Source organism: Salvelinus fontinalis, chromosome 20 (assembly GCF_029448725.1).
Source record: "Salvelinus fontinalis isolate EN_2023a chromosome 20, ASM2944872v1, whole genome shotgun sequence".
Classification (NCBI taxonomy): Eukaryota; Metazoa; Chordata; class Actinopteri; order Salmoniformes; family Salmonidae; genus Salvelinus; species Salvelinus fontinalis.
The window spans coordinates 16,143,566-16,161,871 of NC_074684.1; the positions used below are offsets into that span (position 1 = coordinate 16,143,566).

General features: G+C 42.5%; 1 protein-coding gene across 2 annotated transcripts in view; it reads right to left on the minus strand.

Annotated features, from left to right (window-relative positions):
* Positions 1-526: 526 nt before the first annotated feature.
* Positions 527-18,306, minus strand: part of LOC129817386 (RAC-alpha serine/threonine-protein kinase-like) — a 43,109-nt gene continuing 25,329 nt past the window's right edge. The window contains exons 3-14 of one of the 2 annotated variants that reach the window (XM_055872564.1): positions 11,882-12,010; positions 11,529-11,640; positions 8,271-8,397; positions 8,004-8,135; positions 7,836-7,901; positions 7,650-7,718; positions 6,913-7,038; positions 6,696-6,824; positions 6,322-6,536; positions 5,565-5,652; positions 5,175-5,277; positions 527-4,309 (exon numbers count right to left, since the gene is read on the minus strand). In XM_055872564.1, the coding sequence (XP_055728539.1) occupies positions 4,230-4,309; positions 5,175-5,277; positions 5,565-5,652; positions 6,322-6,536; positions 6,696-6,824; positions 6,913-7,038; positions 7,650-7,718; positions 7,836-7,901; positions 8,004-8,135; positions 8,271-8,397; positions 11,529-11,640; positions 11,882-12,010 (1,376 nt within the window). In that variant the 3' untranslated portion in view covers positions 527-4,229. Of the gene's footprint in view, positions 4,310-5,174; positions 5,278-5,564; positions 5,653-6,321; positions 6,537-6,695; positions 6,825-6,912; positions 7,039-7,649; positions 7,719-7,835; positions 7,902-8,003; positions 8,136-8,270; positions 8,398-11,528; positions 11,644-11,881; positions 12,011-18,306 lie in introns of both variants that reach the window. The other variant, XM_055872562.1, reaches the window with a different exon arrangement.

An 18,306-nucleotide genomic window follows, 5' to 3' on the forward strand; every position in this document is an offset into this window, starting at 1 on the left:
CTTTATCCAAGATAGGCCTATCTTGATTAGGATTAATGGCAAATAATGCAACCTTCACTATTTACTATGTTCAATAATAAACTGCATAGCCTTTTGAGCCAGAAGATGGCGCACTATACATGTCAAATATGGCTTTGCTGAAATAGAGTTTCCTTGAGGAACTAGCTGAAGAAATAATCTCCCAAACATAATGCAACATGTCCTTCAAATCTACAGGATTGTTTTTTTTAGGATAAGGGCTAGGGGCCAATTGAGAATTCAGCAATTGGCTGTGTTGCTCCCTCCACATGGAGCTCGGATCACAGCTGGACTCCGGAAAACCTGGGTTTGTCTCCCTGGACCTCTGCTCCCTATCCTGGGCTGGCCTGGGCAATCTGCACTTGGCTCTAGGCTGCCATTGTCAGCCCAATACAGAGTTCCAGTGGATGAGCCAAAAAATTATGTCCTAGACAATATTTGTAGGCTACTTGATATACTCTTTATACAAGTGGGGAGCTTGAGTGAATTGAACAAATCAAAATCATAATATTTGTCCAAAAAGTCTTTATTTCTGAATCCCAATGAAAATAATGCCACATTTTTGCCCACACAGCAAAGGAAAACATTCTTTGCACAGGAGGTTGGTGGCACCTTAATTGGGGAGGATGGTTTGTGGTAATGGCTGGAGCGGAATCATTAGCTCCATTCCAGCCATTATGAGCCGTCCTCCCTGCAGCAGCCTACACTAGTTCTTTGTTCACAAAAGCTGGAGCATTCAATTGTTCAGTTTCTCATCTACAAAGGGGGCATCAAAAGGAATGAAATAACTTAAATATAAATTCTTTAACATTTTCTTACCCCCCCAACTTACATGGTGAATCACCAGGGAAGGACCGGTCGATAAGTAACAATTAGGTCAATGATTTCAAAATAAGGAAGTAAAAAAATAAGTAAATATACAAAACTGGAATGGGTCAACAAAATTAAATATATGTTTTACATTCATTTATAATTTCTTTAACATTAATTGTATTGTTCAGTGAACATTTTGAACCCTTTCCTAAATAAATAATTTATATTCAGAGGGGTTTCAACTAACTTCAAATTAAATAAGGCCTTAACACTTAAACCTAGAATCTAGGGCATCTGGACACAACGTAAATTACCATCAGCAAAATGTGGATATCCTCACTTGGATTCAATTAAGACCATTGAGGTATTTACGTCTCAAATATTTTTGATTTAATATGTAAAAAGGTAAGATTCTCATTTGTTTTCCTTGACTAACATACCATACATAGCCAGTGAGTTTTTTACAAATCACTGATACAAATGCATTGAATTGTTGGCCTCACAGACCTGTCCGCACAATCGCTTGTGTACACACACACACAAATACAGTCATCCTTCCTTGATTGTGGATATAGTCACAGCCTGTTTGGTGTGTTTCGCTGCACCAGTAACTGTCTATGTACAGTAGCTGTCTGTCTAAAAGGATTGAGTACTGTAACAGTGACCTCAGTGAGGTGTTGCTGAAAGCATTGGGGAGAAAACACCCAATAACTGGAAAGGATCGCAAAACAATAAACAATTAAACGTACAAACAAATAACAGGCTACCTGTTGAGAATCGAACAGCAAAGAGAAGGTCAATTTGTTGGTAGAACAGAACATTCACACCATTCATTTTGTACACTCAATTCTAAAGGTTCGTATCAGTACATGAGCATGCCTTTCAGATGATCATATCCCCCAGTTGTCAGTCAGTGCGACTCCGGTAAGGTTAAGGGTCAGGGCGAGGTTGTAAATCTCACACAAACTAAACAGGACTTTGGTCACAGTTCTAGCTAAAAGAAAGACATTCATTTCAAACCATTCATTTTGTATCAGCATTGCCCAGCCCTTATCCCATCTACCCTCACGAGGATTCCAGTCACAAATATGTTTGCTCCTTCTTTCCTCTCATACCACAGCCCTATGTTATTGCACAATTACATTTACTTAGACCAGGTAGTCTTCCCACAGTATACAGAAACTGTCCACCAAGCTAAGGGTCTTCAGAATATGTACTGGAACATGGCTGGTAAGAGTTTTGTTATACATTGTTCGGACTGTGACCTGTGCTCTCAATACCAGATAGTTGTGGAGCAACTGCTTGGTTGGTAAATTGTTTTAAAATCTTTACAGGCGAGCTTCAGACTCTTCCGTTGTTTAAGCCATGCATGTGTCAGCATTCAATGGCATGCTGGTAGAAAAACACATTTGTTTTTTAAAAGTTGATTTCTATTATCAACATGTAGCTACCAGCTAACAGGTCTACGAGCATGGTTCTCTGCTAGATATAAAAAGTAACTTTTATTAGCTAACTCATCTCAATGTACTTTGAAGTTGTATATGTCTATAGCTTTGATAGAGAAATATAAACCAACAAAAGGGTTCCTTACACATGATTTCAACAGAGCCCCTTTGTTTAATGGGTAAATGGATATAGTGGCCTTTCTAACAAAACAAGTACGTACATCCAGTCATTTCACCATACAACCTACTGTGGTCGCAGCAGCAACTTTTGCCCGCTGTGTTGTACCGGAATACCAAGATTGCTATTCGCATGAAAACAAGCTATTTCCCAGATCATAAAGGTAGCCAGATACACCAACTCCCACAAAACATGTCCTTTATAATCCACACACCGTTTTGTGAATTTCCCTCTGCACCATGCCAATTTACAGATGGTGTGATCCCGTACACCAAACTTTCACTGTACTGTAGTCACTCTAACTAAGGAAAGCTTAGGCCAGAAGGCGAGGGAGGCCAGTAACACTGAAGAAAAGTAGAATAACAGATCATTCTATAGACTCCATTTCAGTACTCTAGTCCTCACTGCTACTATAAAGGTGTGTGTGTGTGTTTGGGAGGATCAACATTTGAAAGGTGAGAGACAGCAGGGTCATGTTCAGAAGTCACAAAATAGGAGAAAGCAAACAGGAAGTGCTATTGCAGGGATGAGCAACTTTCCAAAAACAACGTATCTTATTGTTTAGAGTAAGAATAGTAGAATACACAAGGTGCAATTTTGAAATTTGGTTGTGCATAAGCAGTTTCTCTTGTTATGTCAGTCACTGACAGTCCCTCAATTAGCCCATGTCAACTAAGATATTTTAGATTGGTAGTTATTCTAGCCAGCTATCTAAACTTATAGTAATTATGGTCAATTTAACGGCCGGGGGGCCCCCATTGATTCTATTAGTCACTCTCACTCAGATATATTAAAAACTGCAAAACTGCATATTAAAAACATTTCTCTCCACCCTATGGCAAAATGTGTAGAATAGCAGGAAATGAACTGCAATTCTAACTTAGGGCCCCCCAAAAGGCTAGGGCCGGACTGACTGCATGCGTGGGTATGGCCCCTCGTGATGAGTTCTGATTTTCTGTGGCCCCCACCCTCACCAAAGTTGCCCATCCCTGTGCTACGGGAACTTGTTTAATAAGAACACATATTTTCATTTTCGATTTCAAAACATTTTGCTTTGTGGTGCCCTACTGAACACAACCCAGGTGTGGAGCTTTAGTGTTACCTCTCGCAAACCTCTGAATATCTGTGAGAGTCTTTGAGAGCACAATGGCAGTGGTGGCTAGTAGAAGAAGATGGGAAGAAGGAGGACTATTTCTAAAGATCACGCTATGATGTTTCCTTTGCTCCCTCAAAATATAAAGCTAATAATTTGTAGAAATAGATAGTGTACCGTTTAAAAAGCTCATTTTCAGAGATTGTGTATAACTGTGCTTCTCTTTTGAGGCTAGCTGCATATGTATCATTGACAGGAAATCATGTTGCCATGAAGAATTAGGTTGGCCTGTCACCACTGTATCTTAGTGACTTTTGACCTCTAGTCCAAGTGTTTTCCTATTGGCAGGCAACCGACTCCTCCCCTCTAAGCAACACAAGTACAGTATTTGAAACACTGGTGACACCAAGGGAGACTCAATAGTCGAAAGTGGCCATCCACTCCTCGTCTCCTCTCCTCCCCTGGACTCATCTGAAGAGGAGAACAGGCTAAGAAGCCAAACTAGACAATTGAGATGTGCCCCAACAATTACAGAACAAACAGACAAAAAAGAAGATAAACATGAGTGAGGTCATAGATGGCCTATGAGGATGAGGTCTGTTCAGAGATTGGGGCATTAGGGTGAGAGCAGTATGGTCTGTAAGAGGGTGAGGAGAGGGTAGAGGGGGTCTAGGCTTCGGTTTCAGGCTGTCCCACTGGCAGAGTAGGAGAACTGGGGGAAGTGGGGTCTCCTGTCGCTGTCGAAAGACTCCATGCTGTCATCTGGGAAGGAAAAGGAGGGCAAGTTAGAGAAAGAGAGTTAAAGCGCAATTAATTCAAAACTGACATTCACGTTCCAAAATAATAAAACTCAACAACAAAGCAATTAAGTCAAATTGTGGTTTAACTAGTAGTATGAAAGCTACTAAGCCCACTAGGGGTAGTCAGTGTGCTATAAATCCATCAACTCTTTAAAGCGGGGGCACAAACTACTGCACTCAGTATCAGAAAATAGGCTGATCCTCTTTGAAGTCTTGTAGATCGATGCATTGCACGTTTTTTGTTTATACAGCCTTTTAGCATAAACTCCCACCGTACCCCACTTCTCTGTTAACCTACAGAAATACAAGATATCAGACACCGTCTCAGGCTACCTCTGGAGATCCCTTTGATCTCAACAGAGTTAGGTAAATCTGCCTTTAGCTATTTTGCACCTTGCGGAATGGTGTACAGAGTTTGCTGAAATTGGATGAATTAGTGCATCTCAAGCGAGAAGCGGGCAGGCGAAGCAAGCAGAGAGGTGGATGAGAAGAACGGGATAGGCAGAGCATTGACTGTATTCTAGCAGGATAGTCCATAGCTCCAATCATCTTCGCTGATAGCGATGTTGTCTTTCCATAAGTGGATTTATATTTACCTTTATTTAACTAGGCAAGCCAGTTAAGAACAAATTCTTATTTACAATGACGGCCTACCGGGGAACAGTGGGTTAACGACCTTGTTCAGGGGCAGAACGACATATTTTTACCTTGTCAGCTCAGGGATTCGATCCAGCAACCTTTCGGTTAATGGCGCAACACTCTAATCACTAGGCTACCTGCCGCCCCATATGCTTAACATACAAAATATATAAGGGGAGGGAGGGTACCTTGTCCTGGAGGCGTGATGGTGATGGTCTGCCCGGTGAACTCCACATCAAAATAGCGGGTGTCTGTTTCCGAGGTGACCTGGGGCTTGAAGGGCGGGACCAGCTGAGAAGAAAAGGAAGGAGTCATGATAGTGGGCACCTACATGTCATAACACTTGTCATAACCATGAGAACAATGAGAACTAGTGGAGGCTGCTGAGGGGACAGCTCATAATAATGGCTGGAACGGAGCGAATGGAATGGCATCAAACACATGGAAACTCTGTGTTTGATGTATTTGATACCATTTCACTTATTCCGCTCCAGCCATTACAACGAGCCCGTACTCCCCAGTTAAGGTAGCACCGACCTCCTGCGATGAGAACACATAGAAAGCTACGAATATGATACCTTCTTCTCATACACGTCTTGCCACTCGATCCCAGCGAAGAACTTGTGCTGCATTATCTCCTTGGCGTCATCAGGCCCTCCACCTAACCTAAAGAGAGGCACACACACATACATTAATTTATTGAATGACCTTTGTTACAAGCAAGGTGTTTTGAGGTTGTACTTTCAATCAAATCAATCAAATGTATTCATAAAGCTCTTTTTTACATCAGCCGATGTCACAAAGTGCTACACAGAAGGGAGTACACCTTTAGCACGTATTGGTCGTTAGCACGCAGGGCGCTCCGATTGGTGTTACCTTAGTCAGTGTTACACCTGTGCTGGTTGCCATCTTGTTAGTGGGAAGGCATTTCATCTGTCCTGGCTCAGGTGCTATTTAAGAGTGGCTGGCCCAGCGCTCCAGTTGTCTTGGGATGTGGAGGGTCAACACCTTTATTTGGCTCTGCCTATTTGATTTCTAGAAAAACATTAATTTGTCTGATTTCCCTGATCTAATTTTGCTCCACATTTTTCGTTTGCTTCCTATCTGTAAGTTTGGTGTGAGATTTTCTTTTTGCCTCTTCTTGGGCAAATTTAGTGGACGTCTTTTAGGTTCCAGTTGTTGTTGCTCCTAAACCCCCCGTTTCATATTGGTTGTTGGTCAATGACTCTTTGTTAGTTCCCCCTACTGTTTAGCGCCATTTTTTGTTTTCTTGCTGGGGAATGTAACGCCACCACATACACATGCAGAAACATACTTCACACACACCCGTCTTACCTCTGCTTGGGGTCCTTCTTGAGCAGGCCAGAGAGCAGGGACTTTCCCTCGGGCCCCAGGGTTCTAGGGAAGCGGATCTCCTCCATCAGGATCAGCTCAAACAGCTTCTCATGGTCCTGGTTGTAGAAGGGCAGCCGACCGCACATCATCTCATACATAACCACACCCAGACCCCACCAGTCCACAGCACGACCGTAGTCATTGTCCTCCAGCACCTGTGTGTTAGGAAAGGGGGAGGTAGAACATGAGCGTACAGGTGGGTGGTAGATCCTCTGGAAGGGCTTTCAAACCCTTAACTTCTATGTTAGTGGTTCTGATTCACTGATGATAGCTTTCTATCAGTGGAAGAACAGGGTTGATGGGTAGGTGTTTACCTCGGGGGCCAGGTACTCTGGCGTCCCACAAAAGGTCTTCATGGTGGCCCCGTCCTTGATGCCCTCCTTACACAGGCCAAAGTCTGTGATCTTGATGTGGCCGTCTTTGTCCAGCATCAGGTTTTCCAGCTACAGTAGAGAGAGGGTTAGGGAGGTTCCAATAAGAACACATGTTTTTATTTTCCATTGCGAAACGTTTTCCGACTCCTTAACTTACCTTCAGGTCCCTGTAAACCACGTTCTTCTCCGAGTGGAGGTAGTCCAGCGCCGACACGATCTCCGCTCCGTAGAACCGGGCCCTCTCCTCGGAGAACACACGGTCTCGTGATAGGTGAAAGAACAGCTAGGTGGAAGGAGATGGCGATTGTGTCAATTACATTGTCACGACTTCTTCCGAAGTCAGTTCCTCTCCTTGTTCGGGCAGTGTTCGGCGGTCAACGTCACCGGCCTTCAAGCCATCACCGATCCATTTTTCATGTTCCATTTGTTTTGTCTTGTTTTCACACTCACCTGGTTTCAATTCCCTAATTACATGTTGTATATTTTCCCTCTGTTGTCCCCCCATGTCCTTGTCGGGAATTGTTCGTTGTATGTATTGGTGCCAAGTATGTTATGGTGTGCGACGGGTTTATACCCACTTTCTTTATTTTGTATGTTGGTTTTTCGAGTTTTTAAGCAGTTATTAAATAACTCGGTTTATACCAATTTCGTTCTCCTGCACCTGACTTCCCTGCCACCAGCACGCACCCTATTACATACATTTACGGTCACATAAATCCAACCCATTTCCCTTCACCCTTACCGGTATTAAGTTCAGTCCCATCAATTGTCTTACATGTAGATTAAGGAACCATGTCTGTTCTATTCATTACAGTTCATCTGCAAGGTTCAGAGTATTTCCCCTCACTGATAAGGCGTATGTATACCTCAGGTAAAATGCAACACAGTACTCACCTCTCCTCCATTGGCATACTCCATGACGAAACACAAGCGGTCCGGCGTCTGGAAGGAGTACTTCAGACCCTTAATGGTAAGGAGAAGGAAAACATTTAAGAAACACAATGCTACCCATTTATATTAGGATAACAGTAAACAGAGGGAACACATTTGCTGATGCACACCAATGGAATGGTCGCTCACCGTTAAGAAGGGGTGTTTGGAGTTCTGCAGTACTCTGTTTTCAGTGAGTGTGTGCGCTACTTCATCCTAGAAAAGAGTAAGGAGATGAGCATGATCCAAGTAAAGGAAATACCAGTATGTGCAGACACAAACTGAGACAAAGACACACGCACACACTCGTCTACTCACTTTTGCCACAATCACTTCTTTCTTGAGGATTTTCATAGCGTAGTATTTTCCTGTGGCTTTTTCCTTCACCAGGATAACCTTCCCAAAAGTGCCTTTTCCCAAGAGCTTGAGGTATTCAAAGTCGTGCATAGTCTAGGAGTTGAGAACAAACAGTTGGATGAACTTTATTTGACCATATCTAAAACCCTGCCGCTGGTATTTGTCTTGTATTAAAGTAACAAGAAATGCTGAGTAGAAAGGGTTAGGGCTAGGGTTGGGTGTACGCACCACTTTAAGTTTGGGTTTGGTGAGGTACATCTCCATGTCCATGGGGTCTGGTGAGGAGTCCATCCTCTCCTCCTCCTGTTTCTGCAGCCCATCAGCCACCTCCTGGATGGCCTTCGTCCACTGCTCCCTAAGGATGGAAGGAACCAGAGGGGGATGACTCTACGGGCTCTATTTTCGCCTGGTGCTAAGGAAGCGCAAGTGTCAAATGAACATTAGTTTTCAATTTCGTCAAGTAAAAACTGACGCACTTTCATTTTCCACCCCTTTGGCCAGGTTTGGTAATTTACCTGTCTCACGTCAGCTCACTTGCGCTGAGGTGGGAGGGATGGAAATATTTAAGGTGCGCCAATAACCCAATTTTGGTCAGCAAAAAAAAATAATACAAAAATAATAATTCAGTCAGTGAAACTAGGGCTATTTAAGGCCAACCAAAATCTGGTCTTAGCATTAACTCAATTGGTTACGGCATTGATTTTGCCAGCGGAGGTACACACAGTAGCCTTACATTAGTGTACATCACTAATGTTTTATTCAAATATCAGAGCAGCAAAACAGTCACAGAACTTCCCCTTTTTATTTATTCTGAACATTCTTTTTTTTCAGCTTCAGTGAAAAGTTTGGACTCATTATGTGCGATGCGCATGAAAGGTGTCAGTAACTGTAGGAAGCCTGTTTAGGAACATCAAGTTATTGAAAAAGACTGCTTATTGTTTTTTGTTGATCAAAAAATCTTCCACTTTCCTCTGCCGGACCAAACTGTCAAATTGTGGGCGATCTAATCGCTGTCCATGGTGCTTAATCCGCTTGTAGGCTATATTTGCCCGTTTGTTTACCTTTCACATGGCAAAGCATATCAACGGCAATGGTAGGCTATAGCTATATATACACATTACCGGTCAAAAGTTTGGACACGCCTACTCATTCAAGGCTTTTTATTATTTTTACTATTTTCTACATTGTAGAAAAATAGTGAAGACCTCAAAACTATGAAATAACACATATGGAATCAAAAATTGTTAAACAAGTCAAAATATATTTGAGATTCTTCAAAGTAGCCACCCTTCGTCTTGGTGACAGCTTTGCACACGCTTGGCATTCTCTCAGACAGCTTCATGAGGAATGCTTTTCCAACAGTCTTGAAGGAGTTTCCACATATGTTGAGCACTTGTTCGCTGCTTTTCGCTGTTGTCCAACTCATCCCAAACCATCTCAATTGGGTTGAGGTCGGGTGATTGTGGAGGCAAGGTCATCTGATGCAGCACTCCATCACTCTCCTTCTTGGTCAAATAGCCCTTACACAGCCTGAAGGTGTGTTGGGTCATTGTCATCTTGAAAAATAAATTATAGTCCCACTAGCTCAAACCAGATGGGATGACATATCGCTTCAGAATGCTGTGGTAGCCATGCTGGTTAAGTTTGCCTTGAATTCTAAATAAATCACAGACAGTGTCACCCGCAAAGCACACCATCACAACCAACTGCTCCATGTCATCACAAATGGGAACCACACATGCAGAGATCATCCGTTCACCTACTCTGCGTCTCACAAAGACACGGCAGTTGGAACCAAAAATCTCAGATTTGGACTCATCAGACCAAAGGACAGATTTCCACCTGTCTAATGTCTATTGCTCATGTTTCTTGGCCCAAGCAAGTCTCTTCTTATTATTGGTGTCCTTTAGTAGTGGTTTCTTTGCAACAATTTGACCGTGAAGGCCTGACTCACAGTCTTCTCTGAACAGCTGATGTTGAGATGTGTCTGTTACTTGAACTCTGTGAAGCATTTATTTGGACTGCAATTTCTGAGGCTGGTAACTCTAATGAACTTATCCTCTGCAGCAGAGGTAACTCTGGGTCTTCGTTTCCTGTGGCGGTCCTCATGAGAGCCAGTTTCATCAGAGAGCTCAATGGTTTTAGCGACTGCACTTGAAGAAACTTTCAAAGTTCTTGAAATGTTCAGCATTGACTGACCTTCATGTCTTAAAGTAATGATGGACTGTCATTTTACTTTGCTTATTTGAGCTGTTCTTGCCTAATATGGACTTGGTCTTTTACCAAATAGGTCTATCTTTTGTATACCACCCCTACCATGTCACAACACAACTGATTGGCTCAAACGCATTAAGGAGATAAATTCCAAAAAATAAACTTTTCACAAGGCCACACCTGTTAATTGAAATGCATTCTAGGTGACTACCTCATGAAGCTGGTTGAGAGAATGCCAAGAGTGTGCAAAGCTGTCTTCAAGGCAAAGGGTAGCTACTTCGAAGAACCTCAAATATAAAATATATTTTGATATTATTTCACACTTTTTTGGTTACTACATGATTCCATACACATTATTTCATAGTTTTGATGTCTTCACTATTATTCTACAATGTAGAAAATTGTTTTTTTTTAATTAAGAAAAAGCCTTAAATGAGTAGGTGTGTCCAAACTTTTGACTGGTACTGTATATTTGGGAGCAGTATAACGGTGAGTGGACATTCCCACTTTCTCCTTATAGTTGATCTTCTTCCAGCTCCTATGAAAAGATTGGATGTGTGTAAAACCCTCCATAGTCTATGTCGTCTTAGGCCTAATATCATATGCCCACGTGGAACAATTATGGTGCCTGTAACTGTATTTAGACAGCCTATTTAAAACAAGTTGTTGTTTTTTGTTGACATTTTTATTTTATTTTAAATTTGAATTATTCAGTCTTTTTAGGTCTCATCAATAATTAATTTAATATTGATTATTGACAATGTTTGGCATGTCCATGGCTCAGACATAATGCATTTTACAGTAGGCCTATTTCAGTGTGAATCCATTTTAAAGCCGTGCAATTTCTTAGTACAATGTACACTGCAAATATGCTCAACATATTTAGCAAATATGGGACAGGCCTACATTTCGTTTTTTTGTTTCTGTAGGCTATTTAACAAACTAGGCTATAACAGACTAACACTCGAATTGGAGTTGTGAAAACACAATACATAAAATCCTTTACATACACAACTTGAAGCAACCACATATTTAGCCATGGAGCACATTCTGGTTGGCCAGCGAGGGATCAAGTCTAGACACACCCACAACTTTCTTATTAATCAAAACCCAGTCCTTTCGCGATACTGTCAGCTACTGCGCCCATAATTCTGGTTGTGAAAATAGCTCAAGTATTTCGGACATACCCCTGACCCAACCACCAGCGCTAAGATTTACCATTATGTTAGGTTCGTTAAAATAGAGCCCTGTGTGTGTACGTGTGTAACCTACCTCTCCTCCGGGCTATCCACGTGGAAGGTGCGCTCTATGACAGTGGTCCACTGCAGGCAGCGGATGATGAATGTGTTGGGCTTAGGACGCTCTGTTTTCATCAGCTGACATTCTGCTGGTCATAAGGAAGAAGGAAGAAAGAGGGAGGGAGAGAGAGGGGGAGAGAAAGACAGGGAGCAAGCGAGAGATATGTCATGCGGTCAAGTGAAACATCAGGGATGCAGAGTGTAGTGCAAGGCTAGAACAAAAATGTGGAACCTCGGAGGAACTTGAGGACCAGAGTTGAGAAACACTGCACAATTATTTTGTTAAATTTTGGGGTTAGGGCAGAGAGTGTCATAGGGTTGCCTTACGTGCTACTGAGAAGTTATTGAGTGGCGTCTCCAGTTGATCGATGTCTTGCGGTCGCTCCTTGTACCCGATGAACGTACCGTCGCGCTTCAGCAAGAAATACCTGGGTCTCCAAGTCTTTATGTACTCTCCTGAGAGAGCGAGAGAGAGACACAGAGAGTGAGCGAGACGGAGAGTGCATATCACATCAGAAAGGACAATACTCTGTCAACCTTGGACAGTGCAATCTTAAACCTAGCCCAGTCTGAAGAGCATTAACAACACAGCGCTATCGCTAACCCTAGGGCAGGGGTGTCAAAGTCAAATGGACGGAGGGCCAAATAAAAAATTTAGCTACAAGCCGAGGGCCGGACTGTTCGAATGTTCATTGAAAAATTTTTAAATGACGCATATAGTCTAGTGAACCTAATTGAACCTACTGAAAACCTAACAAATATATTCCAATATGATCAGATAAATAAAGCAATATTTTCTTATGGCTCTGTCAGTAATCTTTAATTTTCAACAGACACAAAAGACAAATTTCCTTTATATAAAAATCCCCATAACATGAACATTAAATGAAAGAAACCGGTATTCAAGGCACCATCAGTAGCCTATATTTTCTATTTTAGCAAAAGTGGGCTAAATTTACTTCAAAGAAAAAAACAATAATAGCAATTTTCTATCATCCACTCAACTGAAATATTTTTAAAATATAAGTGGATTGAAATACAATAAAATAAAGTGCAAAAATCTATTAATCAAAAACAACACTTTGTTTAAGGAGAAGTAACATGCAGTGAAAACAAATATTAAACTTTAACTTTTAAACTTGAACTGAGTAAAAACTCTAAATATGTGATTGCACAGTAATGTTCACTTGTTTGAGGTTGAGGGTGATACTTGGTGGTGTCCCATCTTTTCCACAAGTTCATCAATGTTCGGGGTAAGGCTCTGAGCTGAGGAAATCCTCAGAATTGAGTGGAGGTGTTCAGCAGTAAGTCGACTTCTGTGTGATGTTTTGTTCAGGTTCATCAAAGAAAACAGTTGTTCACACAGGTATGTGCTGCCAAACATAGACAACGTTTGAGCAGCCTGGATGCGCAGCTGGGGCATTGTGTCGGGGAGGAAACGGGCGAACTCCGCAGCACCCACTGCCGCATATTTTGCCCTCAGTGCATCATTGCATTGGAGGTCAATCAACTCCATTTGGAGGTTTGGTGGTGAGCTTTCCACGTCAACAGCAAATGGGTTACCGAGCAGTTCCAACCTGCTTTTTTGTGCTTCAAAGTCAGCAAATCGGCGTCGAAAGTCAGCGGCAAGCATACCTATTTTATCAGCCAACTGTGCGCTCGGGAACGCACTGGTAGAGAGCTTCTCTTTCATGGTCTGGCAGCTGGGAAAGTGGCTCAAATTTTCTTTCCGCATCTGCGTCTCCCACAGAGTCAGTTTGGTTTTAAATGCCTTCACTGTACTGTACATATCAGAGATGACATGATCCCGACCCTGCAGCTGCAAGTTCATTGCATTCAGATGACTCGTAATGTCACACAGAAAAGCCATTTCACACAGAAACATTTCGTCTCGGAGTTGTGTTGTGTCTTTCCCTTTGCTGTCCAAGAACAGACAAATCTCCTCACGAAGCTCGAAACATCTTTGAAGCACCTTTCCCTGGCTTAGCCATCGCACCTCTGTGTGATAAGGCAAATCACCATGCTCCGTTTCTAACTCCGTCAGAAATGCCTTGAACTGGCGGTGATTCAAACCTTTGGCTCTGATAAAGTTAACTGTGCGCGTGATGATGCTCATTACATGCTCCATTTTCAAGGCTTTACCGCACAACGCTTCCTGGTGTATGATACAATGATAAGCTGTCAGCTCACCTGTCGCGTTTTCCTCTTGCATCTTTTCCCGTATCTTCGCCACCAGTCCGCTCCTGTGTCCACACATCGCAGGTGCTCCGTCGGTTGTCAAACCCACGAGTTTTTCCCAAGGCAGCTCCATCTCATTTACACATCTTGACACCTCTTCATACAAATCATGCCCCGTAGTTGTGCCATGCATAGGACGTAAAGCCAAAAACTCCTCTGTCACGCTTAGGCTGGAGTCCACTCCGCGGATGAAAATTGACAACTGGGCAATGTCAGAAATGTCGGTGCTCTCATCCACAGCCAAGGAATATGCAATGAAATCTTTTCCCTTTTTCACAAGCTGCTCTTTTAGATTGATGGACAACTGGTCTACTCTCTCGGCAATGGTGTTTCTGCTCAGACTCACATTTAAAAAGAGTTGCCTTTTTTCTGGGCAAACTTCGTCACAAACTTTAATCATGCAGTTTTTGATGAAATCCCCCTCCGTAAATGGCCGGGCTGATTTAGCGATCTCTTCTGCCAAAATAAAACTGGCCTTGACAGCAGCCTGGCCTTGTGATTTGGCTTTTTTGAACAGAGCCTGTCGAGATTTGAGGCCTCGTTTTAATTCCTCTGCCTTTTGTAGCCTTTGTTCCATGTCCATATTCTTGTTTTTGTCCGCGTGTTTCGTTTCATAATGTCGTCTCAGATTATACTCTTTCAGTACCGCCACACTTTCTCCACACAGAAGACACACAGGTTTTCCAGCTACCTCCGTGAACATATACTCCGACTCCCACCTTGTTTGAAACCCCCGGTTCTCAGTGTCCACCTTCCGTTTTGCCATTTTTGATGGGTATCTGAAAGTTAATTTTACTGTGATGCTGACGACTGCTGTGCCAATAAATATTGAAATGAAGCAGCCTACTGCTCGGTGTGTCACCGTTGCATTGTGGGAAATGTAGTATTGGTGCGTGTAAAAGATCTGCGGGCTGCCGGCTTGCTGCGGTCTGCGGGCCGGTTCTAATAATAAATCAAGATCATCCCAGGGGCCGTAAAAAACCTTCTCGCGGGCCTTGACTCTGACATATGTGCCCTAGGGTGAGCTAGTAATGATAGCACTGGACATATGTGTGAGAAAGACAGATTCTCTCACAGTCTGGTTGACCGCAAACTGAGGCCTTTCTCCTGGTGGTTTCAGAGAAAACGGAACTTTTCTCATTCAGCCTTTTCCTTCTCCTTTTTATGTATTTGTATTATTGCTTGTTTATCTCCTCTTTACACATTATGGTGTGTGTTGCTAACCTGTACTGTACCTTTAAGACAGGCAGCTAGTAAACACGGGGTCTCACCCAGTTTTTTTTATTTTTATAACTGTGGCTAGAGGTACTTCTGGTAATCAACAACCAGATTCTAGAAAACAGGAAGTGACACACTATCAGCATGGGTAAACACCACAGTTAGAAAAGAACAAACCCCAATCAGGTCTAATGTCAGTGCTGCTGCTGACTCATTTGTTACCCGCTCAAAGAGGTGCGATGAGATCAGAATCCTCGGAAAACAGTTTTATTTTCACACGCACACACTGCAATGGCATGGCTAATGAATAAAGCAGCGGAGTGTGTGCATGCTACCGAGCCTGTGCACATTTCCGTGTGGCATGGACCGGATGGTGTTTTCACATAGCCAACAGCTGCAGGTGCACAGGATGCTCCTGGGGCAGAGCTAATGAACAAGCTGTTAACTTATAAAGTCAATCCATCTCTGTCTATTAAGTGTTGTTGCATGGTGCCTGTCTAGACTCACACACCAATGCCACTCATCTCCAACCCATTTCTTTACAAACAGCACATAAGCCTGAAAACATGTTTGAAGGTGCATGTTTTAAATGGGTGAGTCTATGATAATGTACTGAGCTGTAAGTACCTGTGCAGTGTGCTGCTAAATAGATACTCTAAGGACAGTGATTTCAAGTGACAGAACTGGACAGGTGAAAGCAATCCATCCATACACCTCCAACCTAATGCCAGATCGGTGCAGTTGGGGTAAAGAAGGGAAGTCGAGGAAGACGCAGTAGAAAATTGAGATGCACACTAATAATGCATAAATGACGGAGAGCTACCCAGGCAGGCAGGAAGTTCAGTTTATTGGGATCCTCATTAGCTACTATGCAGCAACTACTCATCCTGGGGTCCACAAATGTACAAATACATGACAAAGTACAGAACACTAATAGACAAGAACGACATAAGATAGTACATTAAATTCAAAATAAATAAGAGTTATATATAGGAAAGACCACAAGATTTTAAAAAAACTATTGACAGTGTACAAAATATTAGGAACACCTGCTCTTTCCATGACAAAATCACCTGTTAAATCCACTTCAATCCGTGTAGGTGAGGAGGAGACAGGTTAAAGAAGGATTTGTAAGCCTTTAGACAATTGAGACTTGGATTGTGTATGTGTGCCATTCAGAGGGTGAATGGGCAAGACAAAGATTTAAGTGCCTTTGAACAGGGTATGGTAGTAGGTGCCAGGCGCACCAGTATGAGTGCATCAAGAACCGAAACACTGCTGGGTTTCTCACGCTCACCAGTTACCCGTCTGTATCAAGAATGGTCCACCATCCAAAGGACATGCAGCCAACTTGACAACTGTGGCACGCATTGGAGTCAACATGGGCCCGCATCCCTGTGGAATGCTTTCGACACCTTGTAGAGTCCATGCCCCAACGAATTCAAATCAAACTCTATTTGTCACATGTGCCGAATACAACAAGTGTAGACCTTACCGTGAAATGCTTACTTACAAGCCCTTAACCAACAGAAGAGAAGAAGAGTTAAGAAAATATTGATCAAATAAACTAAAGTAAAAAATAATCAAAAGTAACACAATAACAAGGCTATATACAGGGGGTACTGGTACCGAGTCAGTGTGCGGGGGTACAGGTTAGAGGTCATTTAGGCTGTTCTGGTGGCAAAGGGGGGTGCAACTCAATAATAAGGTGTTTGTCATGTTTTGTTCACTGTGTATACATATTCAGTACAGTTAAATTAGATCTTCAGAAAGAGGAGAGGCTCTAAGATAAACATATTGTATCTGTTTTTAAAGTTAAACTTGCTTTTTGCCTGAGTAACCTGTGGTGGCAGAACATTCCATGATGACATGGCTCTATAGATAACTGAGCAATGCATTAAATCTGTTTTTGGTTTGGGTACAGTGAAGAAAGCCATAGTGGCATGTCTGGTGGGGTAGGTACTGTATGTCTGTTTGAAGTGTATGCAAATAGATTATGCATGTGATTAGGCATTTTCAACACACAAATTCTTCTTAAAAAATAGAGTAGTCAGTCAATTTCTCAACCATGAAAGACTATCATGCATGTATTATTATTTACTTATTTGGGGGGGGGGGGGGGGGGGGCTAGATCAGCTTTAATATTGGAGATAAACTGTGGCTTCCATCAATGTAATTGTCTGCATCATTTCTAATCGTCCAAATATTATATTTTTTATATATACAGAACCTTCCAGAAAGACAACCATCTCTGCAGCACTCCACCAATCAGGTTTTAATGGTAGAGTGGCCAGACAGAAGCCACTCCTCGGTAAAAAGGCACATGACAGCATGCTTGGAGTTTGCCAAAAGGCACCTAAAGACTCTCAGACCACGAGAAACAAGATTCTCTGGTCTGATGAAACCAAGATTGAACTCTTTGGTCTGAATGCCAAGCGTCACATCTGGAGGAAACATGGTACCATCCCGGGAGGGACTGGGAGACTAGTCAGGATTGAGACAAGGATTAACAGTACAGAGTACAGAGATCGTTGATGAAAACCTGCTCTCAGACTGGGGCGAAGGTTAACCTTCCAACAGGACAACGACCCGACACTGTACATATCTGATGTTAGAGAAGCTTCCATTGAAGAATACTGAGTTATATTGGATAAGTAACTCTCCAACCATGCGATGACAGGTGATGTAAAGCCATAGTTTCTTTTAATAACAAATGAGGATCAATAACAAACGGAACACTGAAAACTAACAATATAGCTCCAACTAACATCTTATTATCCATTTATTTTGGCCAATCATCAGTCATCTGAGTCAATGCAGTACAAGTTAGGTGCCCTTCCCTATATGCATGCTGAGCATCTGTAGTTAGCATTGTATTTATTCTAACACACTCTCCAACAGTTTACTAAGAACAGGTGTCACGTTCGTTTAGAGATGGATTGGACCAAGGTGCAGCGTAGTAGGCGTACATTTTACTTTTATTTAAATGACACCAAAAAAACACCAAAATACAAACGAAACGTAAAGTTCTGGGCTGCTCACAGGCAGCCACACAAAAACAAGATCCCACAAACTAAAGGTGGAAAAAAGGCTGCCTAAGTATGATCCCCAATCAGAGACAACGATAGACAGCTGCCTCTGATTGGGAACCATACCCGGCCAACAAAGAAATAGAAAAACTAGAATGCCCACCCAAATCACACCCCGACCTAACCAAATAGAGAAATAAAAAGGCTCTCTAAGGTCAGGGCGTGACAACAGGCAGCTGTTACAGCCAGCAAAGGGTGCTTTACCAT